This window comes from Oreochromis niloticus, linkage group LG14 (assembly GCF_001858045.2).
Source record: "Oreochromis niloticus isolate F11D_XX linkage group LG14, O_niloticus_UMD_NMBU, whole genome shotgun sequence".
In the NCBI taxonomy this organism is placed as follows: domain Eukaryota; kingdom Metazoa; phylum Chordata; class Actinopteri; order Cichliformes; family Cichlidae; genus Oreochromis; species Oreochromis niloticus.
In genome coordinates this window covers 4,278,834-4,303,094 of record NC_031979.2, presented here as the reverse complement: position 1 = coordinate 4,303,094, position 24,261 = coordinate 4,278,834, and the positions used below count along the sequence as shown (strand labels likewise).

At 38.9% G+C, this 24,261-nt stretch overlaps 1 protein-coding gene across 1 annotated transcript in view; it reads left to right on the top strand.

The window, feature by feature from the left end:
- The window catches only part of sez6b (seizure related 6 homolog b), a 151,131-nt gene that overhangs the window by 99,189 nt on the left and 27,681 nt on the right, over positions 1 to 24,261 (top strand). Inside the window, exons 4-6 of the mRNA XM_025898305.1 lie at positions 7,959 to 8,144; positions 9,415 to 9,583; positions 17,630 to 17,796. Of these exons, the coding sequence (XP_025754090.1) occupies positions 7,959 to 8,144; positions 9,415 to 9,583; positions 17,630 to 17,796 (522 nt within the window). The remainder of the gene's footprint in view (positions 1 to 7,958; positions 8,145 to 9,414; positions 9,584 to 17,629; positions 17,797 to 24,261) is intronic.

Below are 24,261 nucleotides of genomic sequence, written 5' to 3'. Positions count from 1 at the left end.
TTCATTTATATGCTGATGACTGTCAAGTTTATTTCCCTTTAAAGCATAGTGGTTTTGTTCAGTCTCTCCTTGATTGTCTCAATGAGATCAGGGGGTGAATGCCACTAAATTTTAATGAAAATTCAGTGCCTCCAGCTGTGTCCCTGCATTAAAAATACAGCATCCAGCAAACTGAAACTCTTCACATAAACCAGTCCTCTGCAGATGATCAGTTAGCTGTTTTACAAGTACTCGTTCAAGAACTTTTGAGATAAAGAACACTATTCAACCTTTAAATTTAAATTAAAACACTTCTGAAAGCAAAAATAAGTCTAATCCAGCACTAGCAAGGTGAACCAATGTACAGGGAGTGCAGAATTATTAGGCAAGTTGTATTTTTGAGGAATAATTTTATTATTGAACAACAACCATGTTCTCAATGAACCCAAAAAACTCATCAATATCAAAGCTGAATGTTTTTGGAAGTAGTTTTTAGTTTGTTTTTAGTTTTAGCTATTTTAGGGGGATATCTGTGTGTGCAGGTGACTATTACTGTGCATAATTATTAGGCAACTTAACAAAAAACAAATATATACCCATTTCAATTATTTATTTTTACCAGTGAAACCAATATAACGTCTTCACATTCACAAATATACATTTCTGACATTCAAAAACAAAACAAAAACAAATCAGCGACCAATATAGCCACCTTTCTTTGCAAGGACACTCAAAAGCCTGCCATCCATGGATTCTGTCAGTGTTTTGATCTGTTCACCATCAACATTGCGTGCAGCAGCAACCACAGCCTCCCAGACACTGTTCAGAGTGGTGTACTGTTTTCCCTCCTTCTAAATCTCACATTTGATGATGGACCACAGATTCTCAATGGGGTTCAGATCAGGTGAACAAGGAGGCCATGTCATTAGTTTTTCTTCTTTTATACCCTTTCTTGCCAGCCACGCTGTGGAGTGCTTGGACGCGTGTGATGGAGCATTGTCCTGCATGAAAATCATGTTTTTCTTGAAGGATGCAGACTTCTTCCTGTACCACTGCTTGAAGTAGGTGTCTTCCAGAAACTGGCAGTAGGACTGGGAGTTGAGCTTGACTCCATCCTCAACCCGAAAAGGCCCCACAAGCTCATCTTTGATGATACCAGCCCAAACCAGTACTCCACCTCCACCTTGCTGGCGTCTGACTCGGACTGGAGCTCTCTGCCCTTTACCAATCCAGCCACGGGCCCATCCATCTGGCCCATCAAGACTCACTCTCATTTCATCAGTCCATAAAACCTTAGAAAAATCAGTCTTGAGATATTTCTTGGCCCAGTCTTGACGTTTCAGCTTGTGTGTCTTGTTCAGTGGTGGTTGTCTTTCAGCCTTTCTTACCTTGGCCATGTCTCTGAGTATCGCACACCTTGTGCTTTTGGGCACTCCAGTGATGTTGCAGCTCTGAAATATGGCCAAACTGGTGGCAAGTGGCATCTTGGCAGCTGCACGCTTGACTTTTCTCAGTTCATGGGCAGTTATTTTGCGCCTTGGTTTTTCCACACGCTTCTTGCGACCCTGTTGACTATTTTGAATGAAACGCTTGATTGTTCGATGATCACGCTTCAGAAGCTTTGCAATTTTAAGACTGCTGCATCCCTCTGCAAGATATCTCACTATTTTTGACTTTTCTGAGCCTGTCAAGTCCTTCTTTTGACCCATTTTGCCAAAGGAAAGGAAGTTGCCTAATAATTATGCACACCTGATATAGGGTGTTGATGTCATTAGACCACACTCCTTCTCATTACAGAGATGCACATCACCTAATATGCTTAATTGGTAGTAGGCTTTCGAGCCTATACAGCTTGGAGTAAGACAACATGCATGAAGAGGATGATGTGGACAAAATACTCATTTGCCTAATAATTCTGCACTCCCTGTATGCCATTCCATTTACCAATTTCACAGTTGCTACTGAGTGTAAATTTTGAGAAAGTATTTTGTCAGTGATAGTTAGCTATTATTTAATTAACATTAGTGACTCGATCCCTGTCTGCTCCAGTCTGGATGCCAAGGTATCCTCAGGCAAGGGACTGAACTGATGAGTTCATTGGAGTGTGAATGTTATATAGAAATCTTAGACATAGAATTCTGAATGGATGAATACAGCAAGGTATGTAAGGAAAGGAACCACTATATTAGAACCAATCTTTTTACTGTACTTGTCAAAATGGAAAGACTGAACATACATATTTACAGTATTACAAATGGAGTGTCCGGGAAACACAGTCAGAAAAATGAGGGATTACGTTACTGCTAATACAAACAGAACAGCACCTGCTGCGTTAGATTCACATTGAAGCCACGTAATTAACATTTTGGGAAATAAACTTTTCACATAAAATGCAATGTGATTCTCAATGAGCTTTGCATTTACTGCTAATGTTTGTATAAGTGCATCTAGAAAGAAAAATGTTTGTGATTCCTTCATTGCGTCATGCTGGTGGGAGACACTGTATATAATCCCATCAAATTACTCACGCAATGATAGGGATAGGTAGATAATTGCCAAAATTGATTAAAATAAGGGAAAAAACTGAATTAGCTATATTATCTGAGATTATTGCTTTAATGACGTGTTTGAACGCTGAAGCCTAACTGGCTGGCCACTAAGTGCTAATGATCAATACATATGGAACTTTAGTTTTAGATGTTATAGTTAATAGACAGAGGTAGTTGTGGGCATTGTAAAAATAGAGAAAGAAGCATCTGTCCAACCTAGTTTATTTTATATTTGGCCTTAAGCTCTAATACCCCTACATACTCATTGCCACTGCCTGTCATGCAGAAGTGGCTCTAATGCCATACCACCAAAACATCACACCACTGCAAGATTTGTTTTTCTGGACATCTGAATTAATCAAAGGGATTCTGATGTTTTTTTTGCTTTTGTTTTTGTTTTGTTTTTATATCCAGAGTAAGGCTTAAGTGTTGGCCTTGTGAAATACTACGTAATTTGGATGTTGCTAACTGTGTTTTGTTAGCTTGAAATAATGTGTAGAGAATAACTGCCGGTTTCCATTATTATTGAATAGCAATGCCCATGGACTATGTATCTGAGAGAGCGTAGCTCTTCCATAGCAAAGCCAGAAAAAGAGCTGCAACATACATTAATCTTTGTAGAGCTTGTCATCTCCTTCCAGTAATATGAGGGCAATGGTCAGCAGAAATAAATTCTCTGAGGGAGCAAATGAGATTAGAGACTAAGTTTGAGCTGAGCTGGGTCATTTCACATCAAAGCCATATCACAAGCTCAAAATAAATAAATTCAATTTACATTCGCTTGCTACAGTGGAACATTAAACATCTCAAATTATTGCTCTTCTCTCGTGATCTACACTGTGGCCATAAGGCCTGATTAGATACAGCAGAGGCTAACATTTTTTCATAGCAGTTGTACAGATTTGGCTTCTAGCCAGTCCAGGGCTCATATCTTGGTTTAGTAGCTCAAACAGTAATACCTCCTACTTAAGTGCATATATATGTACATGTATATATATATATACACACATACATAGTGAAAACACAAGATTAAAGCTGAGCTATTTTTACATTGCCACTGCACTTTCATCTTTTATTTTACCATTCATCCCCATGTAGATCTGCTACATTGTAGCATGAAAGAAAAATAAAAGCTGAGCATATCAGTAAAGTTTCATTAAAGTCAAAACATGATAAATGACCATAAATTCTGAGAAGACACAGCAAAATGATGCACATAGCAGGCCTTTTTACTGCTCTGGGGCAATTTGTCTCTGTGAAAGCTCCCTGTTAACACCAGTGTTATGATGCCACAGTGCTACCATGATGGCTCCTTTATCTCTTTTCTCATCTCCAGTGAGCCTGTCAGCTTTTTAGTTTTTTGGTTGGCCTAGGTTTTAACAGCTACAACTGACCATGCTAATGACTAGCTCAGGGAGTGAGAGGACACGACTTAAGCAGCTGCGTTTTAGCTCTAACAAGAAATACTATAAAGACCAATGCAGCTCTCATTTCTATTTCTGAGTCACTATAGAGCTGGGCAACATCCCTCTGCACTAACAGAGTACTAGAAGCAGCTGGGGTTGTAGGTTGTCATTTATTGGCCTATTTAATCTCCCTACATATTTCCTCACCTGAGGCACAGTGCTGCTCTCAACAGACAGAATCAATAACAGAGCTACTCTAAGCCATCCGAGGGGTAACAATAAAACTAGCACAATTACAGTATGATGGATCAGAATCTTTAGCAGTAGTATATTATTCACATGTTTGGACGAATTCCAGGAGGCTGTAGGAAGACAAGTCAGTGGGCAATAAAGAAACTTGTTAGTTCACTGGTCATCTGAGAGGCACTCTGGACATGTTACCCATCATTTTGCAATGATGTGATAGCTCTTTGTAGAAATTTGTGTAAATGCCAGCTCAAAGATCTAGTGGGTAGTAGTCACAGGAGGATACGGCACTGTAGTGTTTCATTGTTTTGTACTATTTCTGGCTTATTTACCTCTGTTTATACCAATGGAATAATTGAAACGATTTGAAGTTAGCAATGGTGGGGTTTTTCTTCTCCTTTTACTTGCACAAAATCATCTTTTCACAACTTTTTTACTGCATGAGAATTTATACAGAAAAGTATAATGGGAATATTTAAACAGTTTTGGTCAGCAAGCTAACTGAAATGCAAATGAGTTATTATGGGGTCTCAATAAGAGAATGCTGCTGCTATAGACCAATCTGTTTCTAGATGGCTTAAAGAAGACCGCAAACTCATCTCAGTGCTTGTCTTTCTAGACCTCAGTGCAGCATTCATCAGTGTTGACCGTAAACTTTTATTAGAAAGATTAGAGCATGTTGTAGGTAGGGCAGGGCGATATGGCCAAAAATATATATCACGATATATATTTGAAAATTTGCGATAATGATATAACTGACGATATAATTTCTGTGATACAAAATACAACTCCACAACTTTACTAGCGCAAAAAACCCCCCCATCCATTTATTTTACTTAAACAGGCAGCTGTTTTTTTATGTGCATTAAAGCTATCTAAACATTTAACAGTGCAAATGCAAATTCCTTGCTGAAGGTTTAACCAAAAGGCATTTCCAGTAGAAATGGGCTGACATATCCTGAGCATAACCATGTATAATCTCCACTGAAGTTAAAAAGAGGTGCTTTGCAACATTAAACTGCAGTGTGCCAAATAAAAAAGTCAAATATGTATTTTTCGGACCATAAGGTGCACGGGATTATAAGGCACATTAAGCGAAACAAAGCAGTCAGATAAATCAAACTTTATTCAACTCATTCTTCTTGCTTCCTCCACTTCTGTACCATTGATTCATTAATGCTGTATTCTATCACAGCTGCTCTATTCCCATGTTGTTGCAGTATATTAATGACTAACTTCATATTGTGGATGGATTATCTCAGTTGTTCTCCTGACTGAAGTTTGGTCCATTTACAGCATCCTGCCATGCGATTGCATTTGTCTCTAACCATCGGGAACCCTCACGTTAACTTTTATTGAGTGGAAAAGTGTTAGCCTTCATTCTCCAGCTTCACTGTTTATGTTATGCTAACACAGCTGTGTCACTAGCGATCACGTAGCACATCATTATATACCAGCTAGCCCAACTTCAGTAACCCTACAAACATTACTGCTGTTTAGTATTCTGTCTTCTTTTATGTTGGAAGTGATAGCAGAGCTGTACGTTTGAATTTTTTCAGAAATTGCTATATCATGCTTATCTCCAAAAGTTGAATCTGTTCATCTGGACATAGCGTTTTGTGGGAGAAACGTTTCGTCACTCATCCAAGTGACTTCTTCAGTCTCAGCTGACTGGTTAGGTAACTTAGGTAACTAGCAAAACTAGCGCGCTAACTTCCGCTAACTTCCTGCTAACTTCTAACTCCGTTATATGTAATGAATTCTATTTTCATGGATGCCTGGATGTTAAACACCTGGTAAAGCAGCAATGCTGATCGTTTTATTAAAGATGAAAGAATTTAGACAGTTTTTAACTCTCAGTGATGCTGTGTGTTCGTTTGACTTCCGGAACTTAATGGACGGAGTTTAGGACCCAGATTCCTCCCAGATTTATGAGCACCTTAGTCCGACAAATACGGCAATAACTACGGCCGCTTGCATGTTCTACAAAAAAAATGTGCTTTGTTGTGTATCTGACGGACAAACACCAAACCAGTTAAGTTGCACCATTTTTACAAACCAATTCTGGTTCATCCGTTTCACTCAACAATCTGCTTTCCCCAACCTCATTCTCCGTTACCGCCGCGCTTTTTCGGCACTGCGCATGCGCGTTTTACCCATATTCTATCGCGATATTTCATTTTCTTATCGTTGCCTAGCATTGTTCCGGTATTACCGTGAACGGTATAATATGGCTCAGCCCTAGTTGTAGGTATTAATGGTACTGCACTGCAGTGGTTTGAATTATATCTGCCTAATAGACTCCAATTTGTTCATGTTAATGTGGATTGTTCTTCATACACAAAGGGTTATGCTTCCCCTATGCAGTATGGCCACTATGCAGATGATAACCACTTTAATCTTTTCATAATGACCTCAAATTCAGATAAAACTGAGTTAATCATACTTGGCCCTAAAAATCTTAGAAATAATAATCACTCTGGATTGCATTACCTTGGCCTCCAGCGACTGAACAGGACATGTCCTTCAGTGTGCATTTTAAGCAAATATGCAGAACTACTTTTTTGCATTTGTGCAATATCTCTAAAATTAGAAATATCCTGTCTCAGAGTGATGCTGAAAAACTAGTTCATGCATTCACTGTTTCTACCCTGGATTATTACAATTTGTTAATGTCTGGTTGTCCTGAAAGCTTCCTGAAGAGCCTTCAGTTGACCCAAAATGCTGTAGCAAGACTACTGACAGGGACTAGAAAGAGAGAGCATGTTTCTCCCATATGCTTACATACAATTTTTTGAATTATCAGGCCCCATCTTATTATAAAGACCTCATATCACCCCAATAGAGGACTTCATGCTTAGACTGCTGGCTTACTTAGAGTAATTAAATGTAGAACATGAGGGGGAGCCTTCAGCTTTCAGGCCTCTCTTATTTGAACAAGCTCCTGCTTGGATTTGGGAGAATGACCCTCTCAACTTTTAAGATTATACTTAAAACTTTACTTTCTGACCAGCCCTAACTATAAGTTTTTTATAGTTAGGGCATTTCTCCTTCTCTCAACCCTTGTTACTCACCATGTGTTTATGCATCTCTGCATTTAATTATGAGTTATTATTAATCTCTGGCACTCTTCCACAGCATGTCTTCTGTCCTCTCTCCCTCCCCTCACCCTAGGGGAGAGGGGAGGGAGAGAGGTTTTGCCAGAAGTTTCTTCCCTTTAAAAGGGAGTTTTTCCCTCCCACTTTTGCCAAAGTGCTTGTTGATAGGGGTCGTCTAAAATTTGGGGTTTTATCTGTATTATTGCAGGGTCTTTATCTTACAATAGAAAGCACCTTGAAGTAACTGTTAATTCAATTAATTAATTCAATTAATTGAATAATATATACATTGAGCTGGCATTTACTGAATTTACCAAATAGGCCTATGCAGTCACAGTATTACTTTGATTTCACACTAGATAGTTGATTTTACATATGCTCACATAAAAAAACAAAAAAACCAAGACCACATAACTGAGGGTGTGAAAACCTTTTGCAAGGTGTTAAGTGGGTTGTGTGTTATAGATCAGAGATTATTGCTGGCTTTGCAGAAGGTTCTTTTATAATGCTTGCACCATAGCCAGGAAACACTTGTCTAAATTTCTGGAACTAAATGTCATGTCTTGCTGAAATTTCACACTTTACACCTTAATTTCATTCTCCTTTTGTGTGTTTTCCACTGTCTCTCTGTGTGTTTAACACTCTCTGCTTCTCTGAATCTTTCACCTCTTTTTCTGCAGCCTTCGTGTTGAGCTGTGTCTTCCCCAAGCAGCCTCTCTATGGTGATGTATCAGTGAGCAGTCTCCACTCTGGAGGGCAGGCTTTCTTCTCCTGTTTGACGGGCTACAAGCTGCAAGGTTCCTCTGTGTTGACCTGCCGCAATTCTAGCACACCCTACTGGAGTGGGAAGGAACCAAAGTGCTTAGGTGACGTTTCCCAGACAAAACTCTTCGACTACCCACAGCCGAAGACAGAAATTATACATATATACCCTAATTAATTATACAGGCAATCTTTTAGTTACAAAAGTTTGTTTTTTCAGTATTTTGTAGCATTTACACAATAACATGCATTTCAGTGCAAAATTATTGTTTTAATGCATTCTATTTACATTTAATTGTATCAATCTAAGTTAGTCAAAGAAAGTAATTAATTATTGTATATGAGTTATGAGTGGCTGGGATAGCATACATACATGCCACCTATGGCCTGGAAGTTCCAGGGTCAAAATGGGATGCACCCAGTGGTGGACAAGCAGAAGAAGAGGTTGTGATAGATGTGGAAATAGTCACTGATCGCAGCATCAGGAAGAAAGGACACAGAAGAGAAGGGCTGAGAGGCAACTGGAAAAGATGTGGAGGGTAAAGGCATCAGTGGTCTCCATGGTAATCAGAACACTCAGGGCTGTGACCTCCAAACTGGGCGAGTCTTGTCAGCAGATTTTAGGAACGGCAGAAGAAGGAACAGCTCGACAATTTAAATTCTTGATTACAGCTTGAATATTTAAAAAAAATTAACAAAAACTATTTTCTCACCTACATGCATTATTTTACATAATAATAATTGATGCTATTCACATTTCTTACATTTCTTGTGCATTGTAAAATGTACAAGTGTATTTAGACAGTTGTATTCTTTATGTAGTCACCTCCAGTTTGCATTGTTTCTTCTTTGGCTGCTGTTATCAAAAGCCAAAAGGCTTTATTTCATCCATTCACGTTATATTTCTGCAACTGAAATTCCATAATATAGTACAACAGTACAGAACTAGCTACTTGATAACATCTAACAGTATCAGGAAGTGTTTACTTACTAAAATTATTGCAACAGCACTTGACAGAGCAGCAGTGGTGTAATACTAATGATGATAATCAAATTATGCAGTAGATGGATCAAATTCATGCTATACAAGTTTACAATTTTTAATATTAAAATTAAGGGAAATATAAATAATTTTTGCTATAATAAATTTTGATGTTGGTAAATGTCTGAATGCTTTCAAAAAATAAATGCGATCTTGTTAGGCTGGTTCTTGTTTCTTTTCATGGTCACCAGTTTTAGTTTGGCCAAATTAAGTTAGGGTAATAGAGGATGAGATGATGTCAGTACCAGTAAATTTGACTGAGATTCCCTACATAATGTGAAATCCACCACAGTTTAATTTGATGTTCAGTTCCATTCCTTCTCCTTTCTCAGCTGCCTGTGGAGGTCTGGTTAGGAACATCACAGTTGGTCGGATTGTCTCTCCTGGTTTTCCGAGTAACTACAGCAACAACCTAACCTGTCACTGGCTGCTGGAGGCCCCTGAGGGCCAGAGACTCCACATCCACTTTGAGAAGGTAGCGCTGGCTGAGGATGATGATCGGTAAGCTATGATTTGAGATTGTTAGTCAACTTATGAAGTGTTGTCATAAAAACAAAATTCCTGTAAACTGAAAACTCTAATTCCCTTGAATTTTGATCATTTCAAAAACAATTAATCTAAAGCCACTATGTGCACAATTTTGAATTTTCCAGTCTTACACATACTGTGTTTGTTTTTTTCCTTTTTGTAATTTTTGTGTGCCTTTTTTACCTAATTAAATGTTAAACAATATAGAGGACATTCTTGAAAGGTTTAATATTGTAATTGCTTATCTATTCAAATGTGAGACTCGGGTTACAGTTGGGATGTACATGTATTGTGCATGGGGTGACTTAGTTATCTTGAAAAATGTCTGCAATGCACCAGCAAAGACAGGGCAGTAGCTAGTAAACTGGTATAGCAAAAACATCGTAAAAAATGTTAAATATGTTTTATGGTGAAGTAAATACACACAATTTGTATAAATCAAAGTCACAAAATACATGCACACACAACATAGTTTATTTACAAATATCTACTGTTAGGTGTCTCTAATGGGTGGATTTAGTAGCAGAAACACACACGGGCTCGGGATAGCGGTGAATGCTGATTTATTTACAGTGATAGGGGGATATTTACAAGGGATGGGGCTATGTACAGTGATTGGGTAAACGCCGAAAATCGAGAGTTAAATTTAGGTAAATGGGGAGAGTTGGAGAGCTTACTTGAAACACAGAAAATACAGGTGTGGGCAGTGGTCAACGGCAGGTGCGTGGTAAATCTCCGTCACAGATCCGAGAAGACCAATTCTAAACAAACAGGCAGGCGGCGACACAGGCTAGTGCAGAGGAGAAACAGGCAGGGAGACGGATCTTGAACATAAAGGACGGGAGCGTTGATTTAGAGACTCATTCTGCAAAAACACGTTACCACTTGTGGAAGCGACAATACTCCGACACCAGACATCCATCGCACAGCTCTTTAAATGTTCCCTCTGATGACGTCTGATGCGCTGCAGGTGTGCCGGAATACCATCAAGCACCGCCCCGCCTACCTGTGCTGAAAAGGGGAAACAAAACCCAAGTACACAACACACATGCCCACCAGCTCCTAATAACTACACATGGAACCCATTCAAACACAGAGTAAACAGTGCAGTACATTAGAAACCAGGGCCAGTCTACGCTGGAGCAAGAGGGGGCAACGTCCTCTTAAACAAACATCCTGCCCCCTTAAATCAAACTTTTAGTAGTTCAGAAAGAAGCATGTTTACTCCTGTGGCATCAACAGGCACTGCTTCTCCTGTACCTCTGCCAACAATTGCTGCCCAAAGCAAACTGCTCAGCTACCCAGTGGCTTAAATGGCAATATACCATCCCAACCAGTACTGGGTACATACGCCAAACATGTATTTGGTGGTACGACATTAAAATCATTCAATCCTGCCTGGTACCACACATGACCATGTCTGTAGTACTCTGTTGTGCATACCCTTTTTAGTTATGTTAATATTGGCAATAGTGAGAAATGTTATTTTGGGGTTTTAATATATTTGTTATAGGCCATCCAGTTAGGGTTTTAGTTGTTATAATCTGATGAGGAATATTTTATTTTATTTTTCGTTGTTTTATTTTTCAGATTTCCCCCCGTGGGACTGCCACCTTAACGTGGTCAAGGGGTTTGTGTGCTAGACCAGTAAAGCTTAACTTTCAAGTGGGACAATCAAGTTGGACAGATCTTAGGGTAGAGGCCTGACAAAGTGCAATCCAATTACATGACAAAAACTTCTATCCAGAACACCCCACCTGTTTTCCGCCTCCATTGTCACCATGTGCCCCCTTTACATTTCTGTCTGCCTCCTCATATCTGCCTGTCTAGAACCGGCCCAGTTAAAAACTGTTTTAGAAGGTTTTTTCAACTTGAGTTTTTCTCTTATGTTTATCAAATGTAATCTTATTTTCACAAATGCCACAATGTGTTATATATTTAATGCCCATTTTTGTTATCAGGAATACTTTGGGTGTTGATGAACAACACCCAAGTACTGGCTTTTCTTTTTGGCCACCTGGAATTAACTGGAGTTAATTGTCTCCCAAAAAAAGTTGTTGAAAAAAAAAACTGTTGGGCACAGTACTGTTTGAAAGTTTAGAAGCTATAGAGATTGGTTTTGCAGCATTGTACATCTGTGATCCTTTGAGTAGTTGCTTTTTATCTATCCTGCAGTCAGTTTGGGAAAAAAACCCTATTTACTTTGTTTTAAGTCGAACCTCAGAGAAAAAACAAGTTCAAGACCAAAACTAGGAACAAAGCCAATGGTTATTTATTTACACACACACACACACACACACACACACACACACACACACACACACAGTTTGTATCATGCCAGGGGAGAAAGGCTCACAATTTCACCCCAAAGGGAAGAAGATCTTCTTAGCCCATGCTGGCTCAAAGAGCCAGGAAAACTCACAGACCAGTGACATACTATTGTGGCAGTACATGTACATCATGATCATTCTGTGGAACTTGGTCAATAAGTTCCTTGATCTCCCAGATTAGGGAACCAGACTGACAAGACAGGGCATCCAGATTTGTATTCTTAGAGCCAGGGTCAGAGCTAAAATATGAATGCTAACTTTACATCCAACAGCCTCCAGTTCGGAATGTCATAACTCTGCTCAGTGGCAGTTAGACAACAGAAAAACAAAGCATTGAGCTGTGGCTTATCTTCAGGAGGGATTATTGTGAGAGAACTGTGCCAACCCCAGAGCTAGAGGCCTTAATAATAAACTGAAGCTCGGGGTTGGGTTGGATCAGAATGGGTGCACAGGTGAGCTTGTTCTTTAGCTCAGTGAATGCAGACTTAGCTTTTGCGGACCAAACAAAAGGTAGTTTGGAGAAGGTTAGACTGAGTGGAACAGTTACCTGACTATAGTTCCTTGTGAAACCTTGTGAAACATTGCGAATACTAAGAACCACTGAAGCTGCTTCCGAGTGATGGGAACAGGCCCAATCACTCCATGATTGTTTTGATTTTCTTCTGATTGGTCTGATCTGGAGAAAATCTCCATATTCTAGTCATTCAAGTCCAATGAATAGCTTGACATGGTACAAAGGTAAACAGTGAACTGCAAGTTTTTTTAAAAAAAGGTAAGGTTACCCAAAACTGAAAAATGATGTACATTTCAGAATTATACCAAAAGGCCTCATGGAGAAAATCTCCAGATCACCTGCCCACTTACAAAAAGAAAATCAAGGCAAGTGACTTGAAACAAGGAACTCAGATTTTTCTGATTTAACGCTGTTTATGTAGTACCTAATTCACATGAAAGTGATGTTCCTCCGGAATTTTGCAAAAATCCCTCCAAACATCATTTACTAGTTCCTCCATAGCCACTTGTAATCCCGAACAATTTAAAGCTGTTCTGCAGCAATGGAGGTTGATCAAGCCTTGAAAGTTGGTGCTACTAATTCCTACAGGTGTTCCAACTTTTCTGGATTAAGTGCAACCCCCTCTGGCTGCATGAAAGCAGTGTTGGAACACACTGTGGTACCATATCCATCAGTTGAACAGTACTGTACTGCAGAAAGTAGTGTGTTGCTACAAAAATTGCGAGAAAAAGGCAATTAACAATGGAAGAGAGGCAGACCATCATAACACTTAAAAATGTAGGTCTGTCCTACAGAGAAATTGCAAAGAAAGTCAAGTGTCAGTGAGTACAGTTTCCTTCATCATCAAAAGGCACTCAGAAACTTGGGCAAGCTCTGACAGGAAGAGGTCTGGCAGCCCCAAAACTACAACTGAATCAGAGGACAAGTTTCTGAGAGTTAACAGCTTGGGTGATGGGTGGCTCACAGGACAGCAGCTTCGAGCACAGCTTAATAGTGGTCATAGTAAGCAAGTCTCAGTTTCAACTGTGAAGAGAAGACTTCGAGCTGCAGGTTTGACAGGATGAGTTGCAGCAAGAAGGCCATTGCTAAGACATGCCATGAAACACCGCCATTGTACTGAACTTTCACTAGGCATTTGTTTGTCCATGAAAAGCATCTGTGTTGAGCTCACAGGGAAGAGTCAAAGTTGAATGAGATAGCAAAGTACAGGCAAACAGAAAAACTGTGAGCAAATGCTTTAGAGTTTAGAATTTAAGCTGTGTTTAGTTGTCCTGTTTGTTGTCTTGTTTGGCTAAGTATCAATGAGCCATGCCATTACACAGTTTTACAATAATCTATCTCCTGTCTTAGCATAAAAAGACAGTACTCTATTACTATGTAATTTGCCAACTGACTGTTTGGGAATCAGGAGGATTTTGCAGTTAAAGAGCCATAAACTACCACGCTAGATGGTAGACATCAAAAACAGAGCTAAAAGAGAGTGAAAGTTCAAGTCAGATTCATTAAATAAATGCACCTTAATAATAGTAGTTTATGTTTATATGTTTAAATATTGGTTATGCAAAGTGTACATTATTTGCTAACTTGATCATATCAGTTTAAAAGTGCTGATATGTGGGTGTTGTGTCAAAACTTACTTTTGCATTTACAAAGAGATTTTGTGAAAGATATTCATATCTGACAAGCAACCACAGCAAATACAAAGGCTGTGTATATTTCCTAATGATTTAATGCTAAGAATATGAGAAGAATGTAAATCTTCCTCTTAGTAAATTGAAATAGTCCATAGTAAGGACACTTCAGATTGTTAGACAATATGAACTATTTGCTGGCTGGTGTAACTGTCTCATGGCTCACACCCTGTTAACTTTCCACTTTACTTCAGCACAGTCCTTAACTTATGTTCAATCATGAGGCCTCTTATCTTAGTACCTTCTGCGTTGTCCCCGTAAGAACATTGTTTCTGAAGACTCCACAGAATAACAACAAGATGTCAGTGCAGCTCATACCGGTGACAGCTGAGTGTCATTTTAGCAGCATGGGGCTCTAATTAAGGGTGAGTGAATAGAGTAACCACGGGGGAGAAATTAGCTGAGTAATCCATTCTGTCTGCCAGCCAATAGTGGCTCCAGGCTGCTCTTATACTCATGCTACAGATGGAGACCTCACAGATACGAAGGGATATCTGGACAGCTCTAGAAACGAAAGGAAACAATCTAGGTGAAGTGATGATTTGGAAAGGTTAACTGACAAATGTGCAAAAGTTATTCATTTAATGCACCAAGGTTTTTTGGCTTTTAAAAGGCCAGAAATAGACTGGTACTTCCAGTATACTGTATAGCACCTTTCTACTCAATTTGATTGAACAAAGTGCTTTCTACTGGTCTCATTCACACGATCACACACACATTCATACAGCGCACCCCCCCACCCTTTTTTAAACTAACATTAATGCACACACAGACATGGAAGGACAATTCACAGTTCGGTATCTTGCCCAAGAATACTTTCTCTCATGGGCTGGAGGAGCCACTGATTGATCCACCGACCGTCTGATTGATAGTTGTTCTATCATATAACTTTATAGTTTATAATTTATTTAACTAGTTAGTTATTATATGACGTAGGTATATAAATACTAGTGTTTATTCAACAAAAAAATCTAAGCTCTGTAATTTAAGACCATTTACTCACTATTTCATAGCTTTCAGCTGCACTTCATGGAACTTGCTGTGATGTATCCCAAGTAGCTATGTTCTCACTTTTTCCAATAAACCAAGGGAAAATGACAAATATTGGTGATTTGTCATCGATACTACAATACACAAACCCACGGATATTATATACTGACAGAAAATGACTTCAAATAATTAGTCAGTATTAATTAATCGTTCTTACTTGTTTATAGGTTTTTAGAGGTTAGCTAAACAATGTACTCAAAATGTACCCTTGATATTCTATTTAACAGATTACAGATGTAGAGTTTGCTGATTTACTTATGTTATAGCAAGAAATCACAGCCAGTTGTTATCTGGAAGGCAAGAAAAATTGTTGTGAATGCATTAATACTCATAATGTTGCATTCACTACATGATTTATAGGTAATGGCATGAAAAACTATAGCCAGTGTTTTTAGGGTTTTCACCCATCTAGAGAATATGAGGAAGTACCATCAGGGGTCTGTTGCACTGTGAATAGAAACAATAAAAATAAAAAGTTATTTTCAACTGTTCCATTACCCATGTTTTGTACACTGGATGCCCTTCCTGACACAACGCAAAGTGCGTCTCCTCCTGAGAATGAACTGGATATTATTTCTTTATTAGGCAAATCTCTAACCCACTACATTATGAAGTAACCAACAAAAAGATTAAGAACAAATATAAATATACACATATGTTATAATACATTTTGATTTTATTTAACACTATAGTGCTGTGATAGACCTTTCTCCTGAGAAGAATAAGACAACCACAAGATGCTGCTGCATCTACATCAAATCTGTGTGTGTGTGTGTTTCTATGTGTGTAAATGTAACACAGACACTGAAGCTGATGCGCCAGAATGTTATGCTAAAAAGAATGATTCTTTTTAAATACAAAGGTGAACAAGCAAGTCAAATACCAAGGGCACAAATATGAAGCAGGTCTGATTGGAAGCAGTTTATTACCAGGCCAGGGAGCACAAATAAAAAACACCTCCTAAAAACGTACAAAATAAGATGTTGTCAATATACTAAAACTAGATAAAACAATTCTAAAACCATAAAAATACAATTTTCTGCATTCACTAAAATCCCCTGATATAATTATGCCACATGTTCATTATGGGTCCACCAGCAGGACAACAATTCCTTCTCTAGAGCGGAGTCCACGCCAGCCTCGTCTCCGGCAGACGAGGAGCCTCCTGTCCTCCTCTTGTCCCTTCACTGGGCCATCACATCCCAGCCCAGCTTGCGTTCTGCACCGGAGTCCGTCATGCGATGCCACCATGGCTCCCCTCGCGTCAGCGCCCTGTAAAATGACAAATAGGGGCCAGAACAATCATCCTGGAAACAGCCCCGGCTTATAGCCATGGCGACCCTCTCCCAACCCGGCTGCACCCGGTAAACGACAGTGGAGACACTACTCACAAATGCAGGCAGAGGTATACCTCTACCCTGCTGCCAATCACTCGCGTTGTCTCCTACTGTCGCCGTTCCTTGCTGTCAGGACTGGGTCGCCACGTCACGCTGGCCAATCCGTCTCCAGATTAGGCGTCACACCCCACACGATCAGGCAGCAGGTCCCTCTTTTTTTCCTGGCCTTCACACATTCCTCATCATATTTGGGGTCTCTCTCCTCCCAGTGCTAAGCTAGCCTGCTTTTAAAGGGCTTTACACAGCTGATAGGCAACCTCTGGACACACCCATACCTCAGCAGGTGATCCCTATCAACTAATTTATCCCATGCCCAGCTAGTCCACAATGGATTAAAACCATGTCAAATAAAACACTAAAAACATGCAAAACAAACAAAATCATCCAAATAAAAATTACACTTATAAATAAACACTAAAAATCCAAATAAAACCGATGTACAAGATAAATACAAATTTTCACTGTGTGACATATATCCCTTCATAAATGGTAATTAATGTTTAATTTGATTTAGTAAGTTAGCACTGCTGACACTTAGCAAGAAGGGGCTTTCTGCTAGTTCCAGGTACTCAAACTTTCTCCTGCAGTCCAGTGATGTCTGTGAGTTCTACACTTCAGCCAGTCACTGACTACAAATGTTTTTTTTATGTTAGTTTTTCTAAATTACTTTTGAGTGTCTGAAAATAGGGGTATGTATGAAAATGCAATACTGTTCTTAAACCCTCTGAATTAAATGAAAAGTCAGATGTTTGATACAAACAACTGAAGGTGTATAAAGGCAAATTTAAAAGAAAAATGGTGTAAATAACTGTTTATAATTTGCTGTACATGTGTTTAAACATGCGACAGATATTTTCTTTTAATTTCCAAAGTAGCCTAAATAGATCACTCGAATATATCCATTTTACGTTAATCAGTATTTCAAACTCGATTTAGGCAAGGATGCAAACAGATAAAGAACAGCCAGTAGGAGTCAAAAAGTTCCATTCTGTTAAATAAGATACCCTGTAAATAAAATTTTGTTCACTGTCTTCCAGGCTCCTGATCAAGAATGGCAACAGCATAAATGCAGCTGTACTGTATGATTCCTATGAGGTGGAGTATTTGCCTAATGAAGGGCTCCTCAGCACATCTAGGCAACTCTTCATTGAGCTTACTACAGATGCCACAGGAACATCGACTGGCATAGCCATTAGGTATCAAGGTAGGAATTATGCATAACTCATGATGTGTTGGGTAGCACTTTCTATTACAGCCTGATAATAAAGTGGTAATAGTAGGGTAACAATGAAGAAACAAGGATGTACTAATGTGGTAATTTCTAAGTTATTATTATTTATAATTACTTTTTCCATTTACGGTGACCAGTGATAACCACTGGTCACCACTAAGCACTGTTCCCAAACAGCAAGAAGGTCCTGAGTTCAATTCCACCATCAGGCTGGGGTCTTTCTGTGTGGAGTTTGCATGTTCTCCCCGTGTTTGTGTGGGTTCTACCCGGGTACTCCGGCTTCCTCCCACAGTCCTAAGACATGCAGTTAGTGGGGATAAGTTAAATGATCAATGTAAATTGCCCATAGGTGTGAATGCTGGAGTGACGGTGAGAGCGAATTATTGTCTGTGTCTCTGTGTGTTAGCCCTGCAACAGACTGGCAACCTGTCCAGGGTGTACCCTGCCTCTCGCCCTATGACAGCTGGGATAGGCTCCAGCCTTAAATGTGTAAAATCTGTAACATAATGTATTGTTTGGAGTTTAGTGTGTTACTTTTACTATTTTTACAATTTCTTCTTGGACCAACTGTAACCCACATAATTTCCTTAGGGATTAATAAAGTGTTCTGATTCTGATTGTTTCAGGATGACCTGCCATTATCCAATGACACATCTGCTTTCCGGTATCTTTTGCTCGTTTCTCCTCCTCTTCTTTTCTCTTTTTTCTAAACTGAGGACCTGATGGCTTTGAACGTTTCTTGTCCATCTTCCATTGGTTTTAATTTTGCACTCCAGTATGAACACCCATCCCTCAACCAGAGGATCACCACAACATAACCTAATAGACCTACACCTTAGTTCACAGGTTCACTTTGTCTAGGGTTTATTTCTGGGATTTCGCACAACCCAGGATTCAAATCATGAATACATAATGGGCTTGGATTTACAACATTATGAATGAAATCTGCTGTATTTGGAAGCAGCAGGTCTCCCTCCTCTTTCGACGGGTTGTGCGTGAGACTTTAAATCATCAAACTGTAAATTATAAATTTTAAATTGTTATTGATCCCTTTACTCCGAGTCCTAAAGTGTATATTTATTTTCTTACTCTTCTTATATTTATTGTTTGTTTACTTGCACTGCTGTAACTGGAGCCTTGTCATCTTGTCTCTCTGTATATAGCAGAGATGACAGTAAAGTTTACTTTGACTTCAGCAGCGAGCAGACGCACCGAGCGCTCTTGCGCTCACTTTTCACGAATAGAATTTTGAAAAACCATCGGTGCAAATTATAAGTCTGTATCACTATGTTTTGTGTTTGTTGGTTTGTTTTTATTTTGTTTTATTTTACGGCTTGGTTATTAGATGCTGCTCCAGCCAGCCAGAGAATCCCCCGCCGCCCCGCCCCTCTCCCCCCTGTGCCGCAAGCAGCAGGCGCACCTCGCAAACGGAGGGCGCCCTTACTCCCAGCAAATGGGTGGCAGAAAACCGATTGGTGCCTATGCCATCCCCAAAATGCGCTGGCATAATGTAGGGGGAGCATGAGTACGAGCAACTTTTTTTTGCCAATGCCCGTGATGTCGCCATATCAAAAACCGCTACTGACCACTGGGACCATCCTTACCTTCACCCTCCACATCTTTTCAAGTTTTTCTCTCAACCCTTGGTACTTCTCCAGCTTCTCGTGCTCCTTCTTCCTGATGTTGTTGTCACTCTGTATTTCTACATCTATCACTATGGCCATCTTCTACTGCTTGTCTACCACCACTATGTCCGTTAGTGATGTTATGTTGGTTAGCCATCACCAGTTTGTCCATCTGTATCTGGAAGTCCCACAGGATCTTAGCTTGGTCATTCTCAACCACCCAAGGTCCCATTTTGACCTCGGGACTTCCAGGCCATACTCAGCACAGATGTTTCTGTATACTATACCGGCCACTTGGTTATGGTGTTCCACGTATATCCTGCCTGGTAGCATGCTGTGTTGTTCTGGATTGTCTCAGGGGCATCTGTACACAGCCTGAACCTGGGGTCTTGCCTTTTGTGGTAGGCCATTGCCTCTATGGATGTTGTACTTAGAACTTGTTCATGTGCTGCCCTGATAAGTGCCTCTATGCTGTCTTTCAGTCCAGCTTTGTCCAGCCATCAGTAGGATTTCTGGATGTCAGTCACTTCCTCTATTTCCCGGTGGTACATACCATGCACGGGCCTGTCCTATGATGGTTCCTCCTCTTCATTTTTGGGTTTCTGAGTTATTCACTGAACATGCAGTCAGTTGTGGCCATCTTCCTGATGTAGTCGTGGATGTTTGTTGGCTCATCCTGGACAGTGGTTCTGGCACTCACTAGCCCCCAGCCTCTTTTCTTTCACTTAGCATACAGACACAGGATGCTGAACTTGGGGTGAAACCCTCCATGCATGGTCAGGAGCTTCCTTGTTTTGATGTCAGTGGCTTCTATCTCCTCCTTTGGCCAGCTTATTATCCCAGCAGGGTACCTGTTCATGGCCACGGCATAGGTGTTGGCAGCCCGCATCTTGTTCTTACCATTCAGCTCACTCCTCACAGGACTTGTTTTACTCTCTGCAGGTGCTTGGTGGTTGCAGCTTTCTTAGTGGCCTCTTCGTGGTTCCTGGGAATTCCCAGGTAATTGTAGCTGTCCTAAATGTCTGCAATGTTGCCTTCCGGAAGCATGATCCCCATCAGTTCTGAGGCTGTGTGGCTAATATGTGGCTTGTGATATTTAGACTATTTGCCCAAAAATTAAGCGCTCCAGTTTCAACAGTTTAGGTGAGGGGGTTGGAGGTTTTGTGTACTCCGAATATAGCTATCCACCCCCAGTGAATTTGTAGTGTTTTGGGGGTAAAAAAGGAAAAAGATGAATTATTTTACTTTATACACAAATTATAATGAAGTTTTTTTATTAGGACAGTCCATAACTATGAAATTATTGCTTAAGCAACTGCCATACATCAAGCTTGCTTTAGCATTGTTCTTCTTTCAAAACATTTTCAGCATGCAAGCAGGTGGCTTATTTTTGTGTACTGGACAATTTAAATGTGTTCCATGACCACTTTCTTTCCTACTGGAAATATTTATACCATATTATGTATTGTACTGCAGACATGAAATCCATACACAGAAACTGCCACAGATGTTTCCTGGTAGTTTTGTTTTAAAATGCTATTAACATGATTATTAAAATATTATAAAATTTTGCAGATCTCTTTCCTACATATTACAAAAAACAACCAGAGGTAATTGAGTGGTAATAAAATTACCACATTGTTACGTTCATGTTTCGGCCTTGTTACCCTATACCACTTACCAATACCAATTACCAAGCTGTAATACAAAGTGCTACCCTGCCGGAATAAATTTCTAAATGTAAAGTTGATGCAAAAAAAAAAAGTGTGTATAAATATATATAAATATATATAATATTTGATATATTAAAAAACATGTAAATATTATGAAGAGAAGACAAAATAAAGCCTGGTTCAGTGGTGAGTGTGAGAATGAAAGGAGTTACAATATAAATATAAAATACATCATCACTTTAAAAAAAGCTTGTTATAAAAAAAAATGTATCGGAAATAGTAAAGTCATAATAATTAAAAACAAAACTGCATATAATTATGCTTAAAATAAGAGTGTTAAGGAGTGTTTGACAATAATGAATAGTAACTCATTCAAAGCAGATATCTATAATAGAATAACAGTTTTAAACATCTAAAAGAGAGGGAAACTTACTTCCTTGATTTCAAGAGCAATAAATATTCAGTTAATGAATTTATTAATGAGTTTTTCTCTGAAGAAGAGATCCAAAGCCCAGATAAAAACTTTGAAGAAGAATAAAGTGAGTAATGGTTAATTTGTAAAGAAAGTTCAGAAGAGTTGACTTCATTGGTTACCAAAATATTTAACTTGAGGCTGAAAGGAGGGAGAAATCCAACAAAAAAGGTTAATAGCAATTAAAACTTAAAGCTGTATATAATGTATCCCAATATGCTAAGTCATGTGTGATGGGCCAAACTGGCATTCTAAATTGTTTGACTGTAATTTAGGGGTAGACATTATAATGAGGAGGTCATTGCTGGTTGAGAAATGTAGAATGGAAATAAGTGATGATGATTTCTGTCAAAGACTCTGCTCGTTCTTTTGTTTGCGGATGATATTGGACTGTACTGAAACAAAGCTTCACAAGGCTTTAGGTGCTATAGAGAAAGATTGTATTGACCGAAGACAAAGTTTAAAAACATAGTCATTATTGCGAGAGGCATAGAAGGAAGTTCTGTGAATTTAAATGTGAAAATTCTGTATTACAAACTGTAAGAAATTAGGTTTATCTTAAAGTAAAAAAATCCTTTCGCATGTTTAATTTTCTAAATATTCAATATGATGAAGGTCTTTCTGAATTGTGGTGGACTGCAAAGCTAAAGCAAATATGTGATTATACAGAATTTTCTAATTAAAGGAAGATACCAAAGTAGTAAATGACAGGTACATAAATAAATATATGAATAATATCTTTTAAAAATTCCCATAGTGGAGTTGCAGGATAACATGCCAAAAAATGTGGTAAAATGCTTATATTTTATTGCTTAATTGATGATCTAAATCTAAAATTGGAGATCTAAAATCTAAATATACTGTATTTCCTCTTGGAGTCCAGTAGCTCCTGGCCTACATGGCAGGGCAGTTGGTGCATCAAAATGTAGGGGCATCTAAATGTCCCCTGAGATTACGAGGTTTGCTGTAAATGGACTAATTTGTATGTATCGCACTTTTCTACTCTCCTGGAGCACTCAAAGCACTTTATACAACATGCCACACATGGGGTGGCTGTAGCTCGGGCGGTAGAGCAGGGCATCTACTGATCAGAAGGTTGGTGGTGTGAATCCTGGCTGCCCCCTAGTCTGCATGCCAAATATCCTTTGGCAATATATTTGGCATGAAGACTGGAGATCAAACCACCAACTGCCCTATCAGTCGAGGACCTGTGCTACCTCCTGAGCTAAAGCCACCTCAAGTGACAAGAATAAGTGACATCATGACATGTTTTAATCTGTTTATGTCATCGTCACTAAAGAATGTCAGCTTCATGACAGATCTTGAAGTACAAAAAAGTCCACAGCAGTATTTAGAATGACTTTGAGGAATACCTGGATGCTTATATTGGTGTTCTTCTTCTTGCTGGAGTGTAAAGATCCAGCAACGAGGCCACTGACAGTCTCTAGGCAGAAATATTTTCTGGGCAACGATGTCACTTCAGACATTTTGAATGCTATCAAGAGTCAGATTTGGCAACAGATGCTAGAGCAAAACCTGACAAGCCTACTCCCATCAGGGATGTCTGGGAGAGATGGATGCAGCTCTTTCTACTGATGTTCAACACAGAGTCAGAGGTGACAGTAGATGAATGTTTTGCCACATTTCATGGAAAATACTCCTTCAGGCAATACATGCCCAGCAAGCCAGACAAACAAGAACAACAAAAAAAATCTGGGCACTCAATGACACGAAACCAGCTATGCATGGAATCTACAGATTTACAAAGGCAAACCTGTGTGTGGCATCCTGACGAAAATTCTTTTTGGGGGGAAAAAAAACCCAATATTTTTTGTGTGTGTGTGTATTTCATGAAGCGGCCCATAATCCCCCAGATGATACTATTGTCAAAATGATAAATTATTAAAAATAAAAAATAAAAATAAACAAATGTATTGTGTTCTAATGTGATGGTTTCTAATCATTCTTTGTAATATTAAATGTAAAACAACAACTTTTACAGTTTTTTATAGAATTAGCTTCAGGTTTAATTGACCATTTTTTTTTAGAGTGAAAACAAGCAGTATGCTGTAAAAAGAAAGGCCCTGGGGACCACACCAAAAATAAAAAAACAATCTTTTAATGGCTAAGGAAGCCCAAGAAGATGTAACAAACAAATTGGATGACAAATAATTGATTGTTTTTTTGTTTGTTTGTTTGTTTTTTTGGCTGATTTAAGACACGGGTCAAAACCAACAAGTTACCACAGGAGATAGTAACATAGAGGAAGGTTAAATTTAAAATATGGTCCATAGATCTGATCTAAATATAATATTTTTCACTATTTTACATCAGTCTTTAAACATTTTTTTTTATGAAGCTTGATTATTTGTTAACTAATGTTTTCTTTTCTGTGCTTCACTTGAAAAAAGAGACCTTGAAATAAATCTAGTGAAAGATGCAATATGATTTTAACTAAATGACATTTTTAAGAAAATAGCTATTAAAACAGATGAACACTCTAAGTACAGAGTAAAGGACAAAGAAATAAGTAAGAAAAAAGTTAAACTAAAGAGAAAAAGCAGGAGCAACTGAAACAGGCTGCATGCTGGTTGACACATGCGCACTCTAAAAGATGGATTTTGAACATATATATATTAGGGCAAATATAAACACTTGTTTATTATTT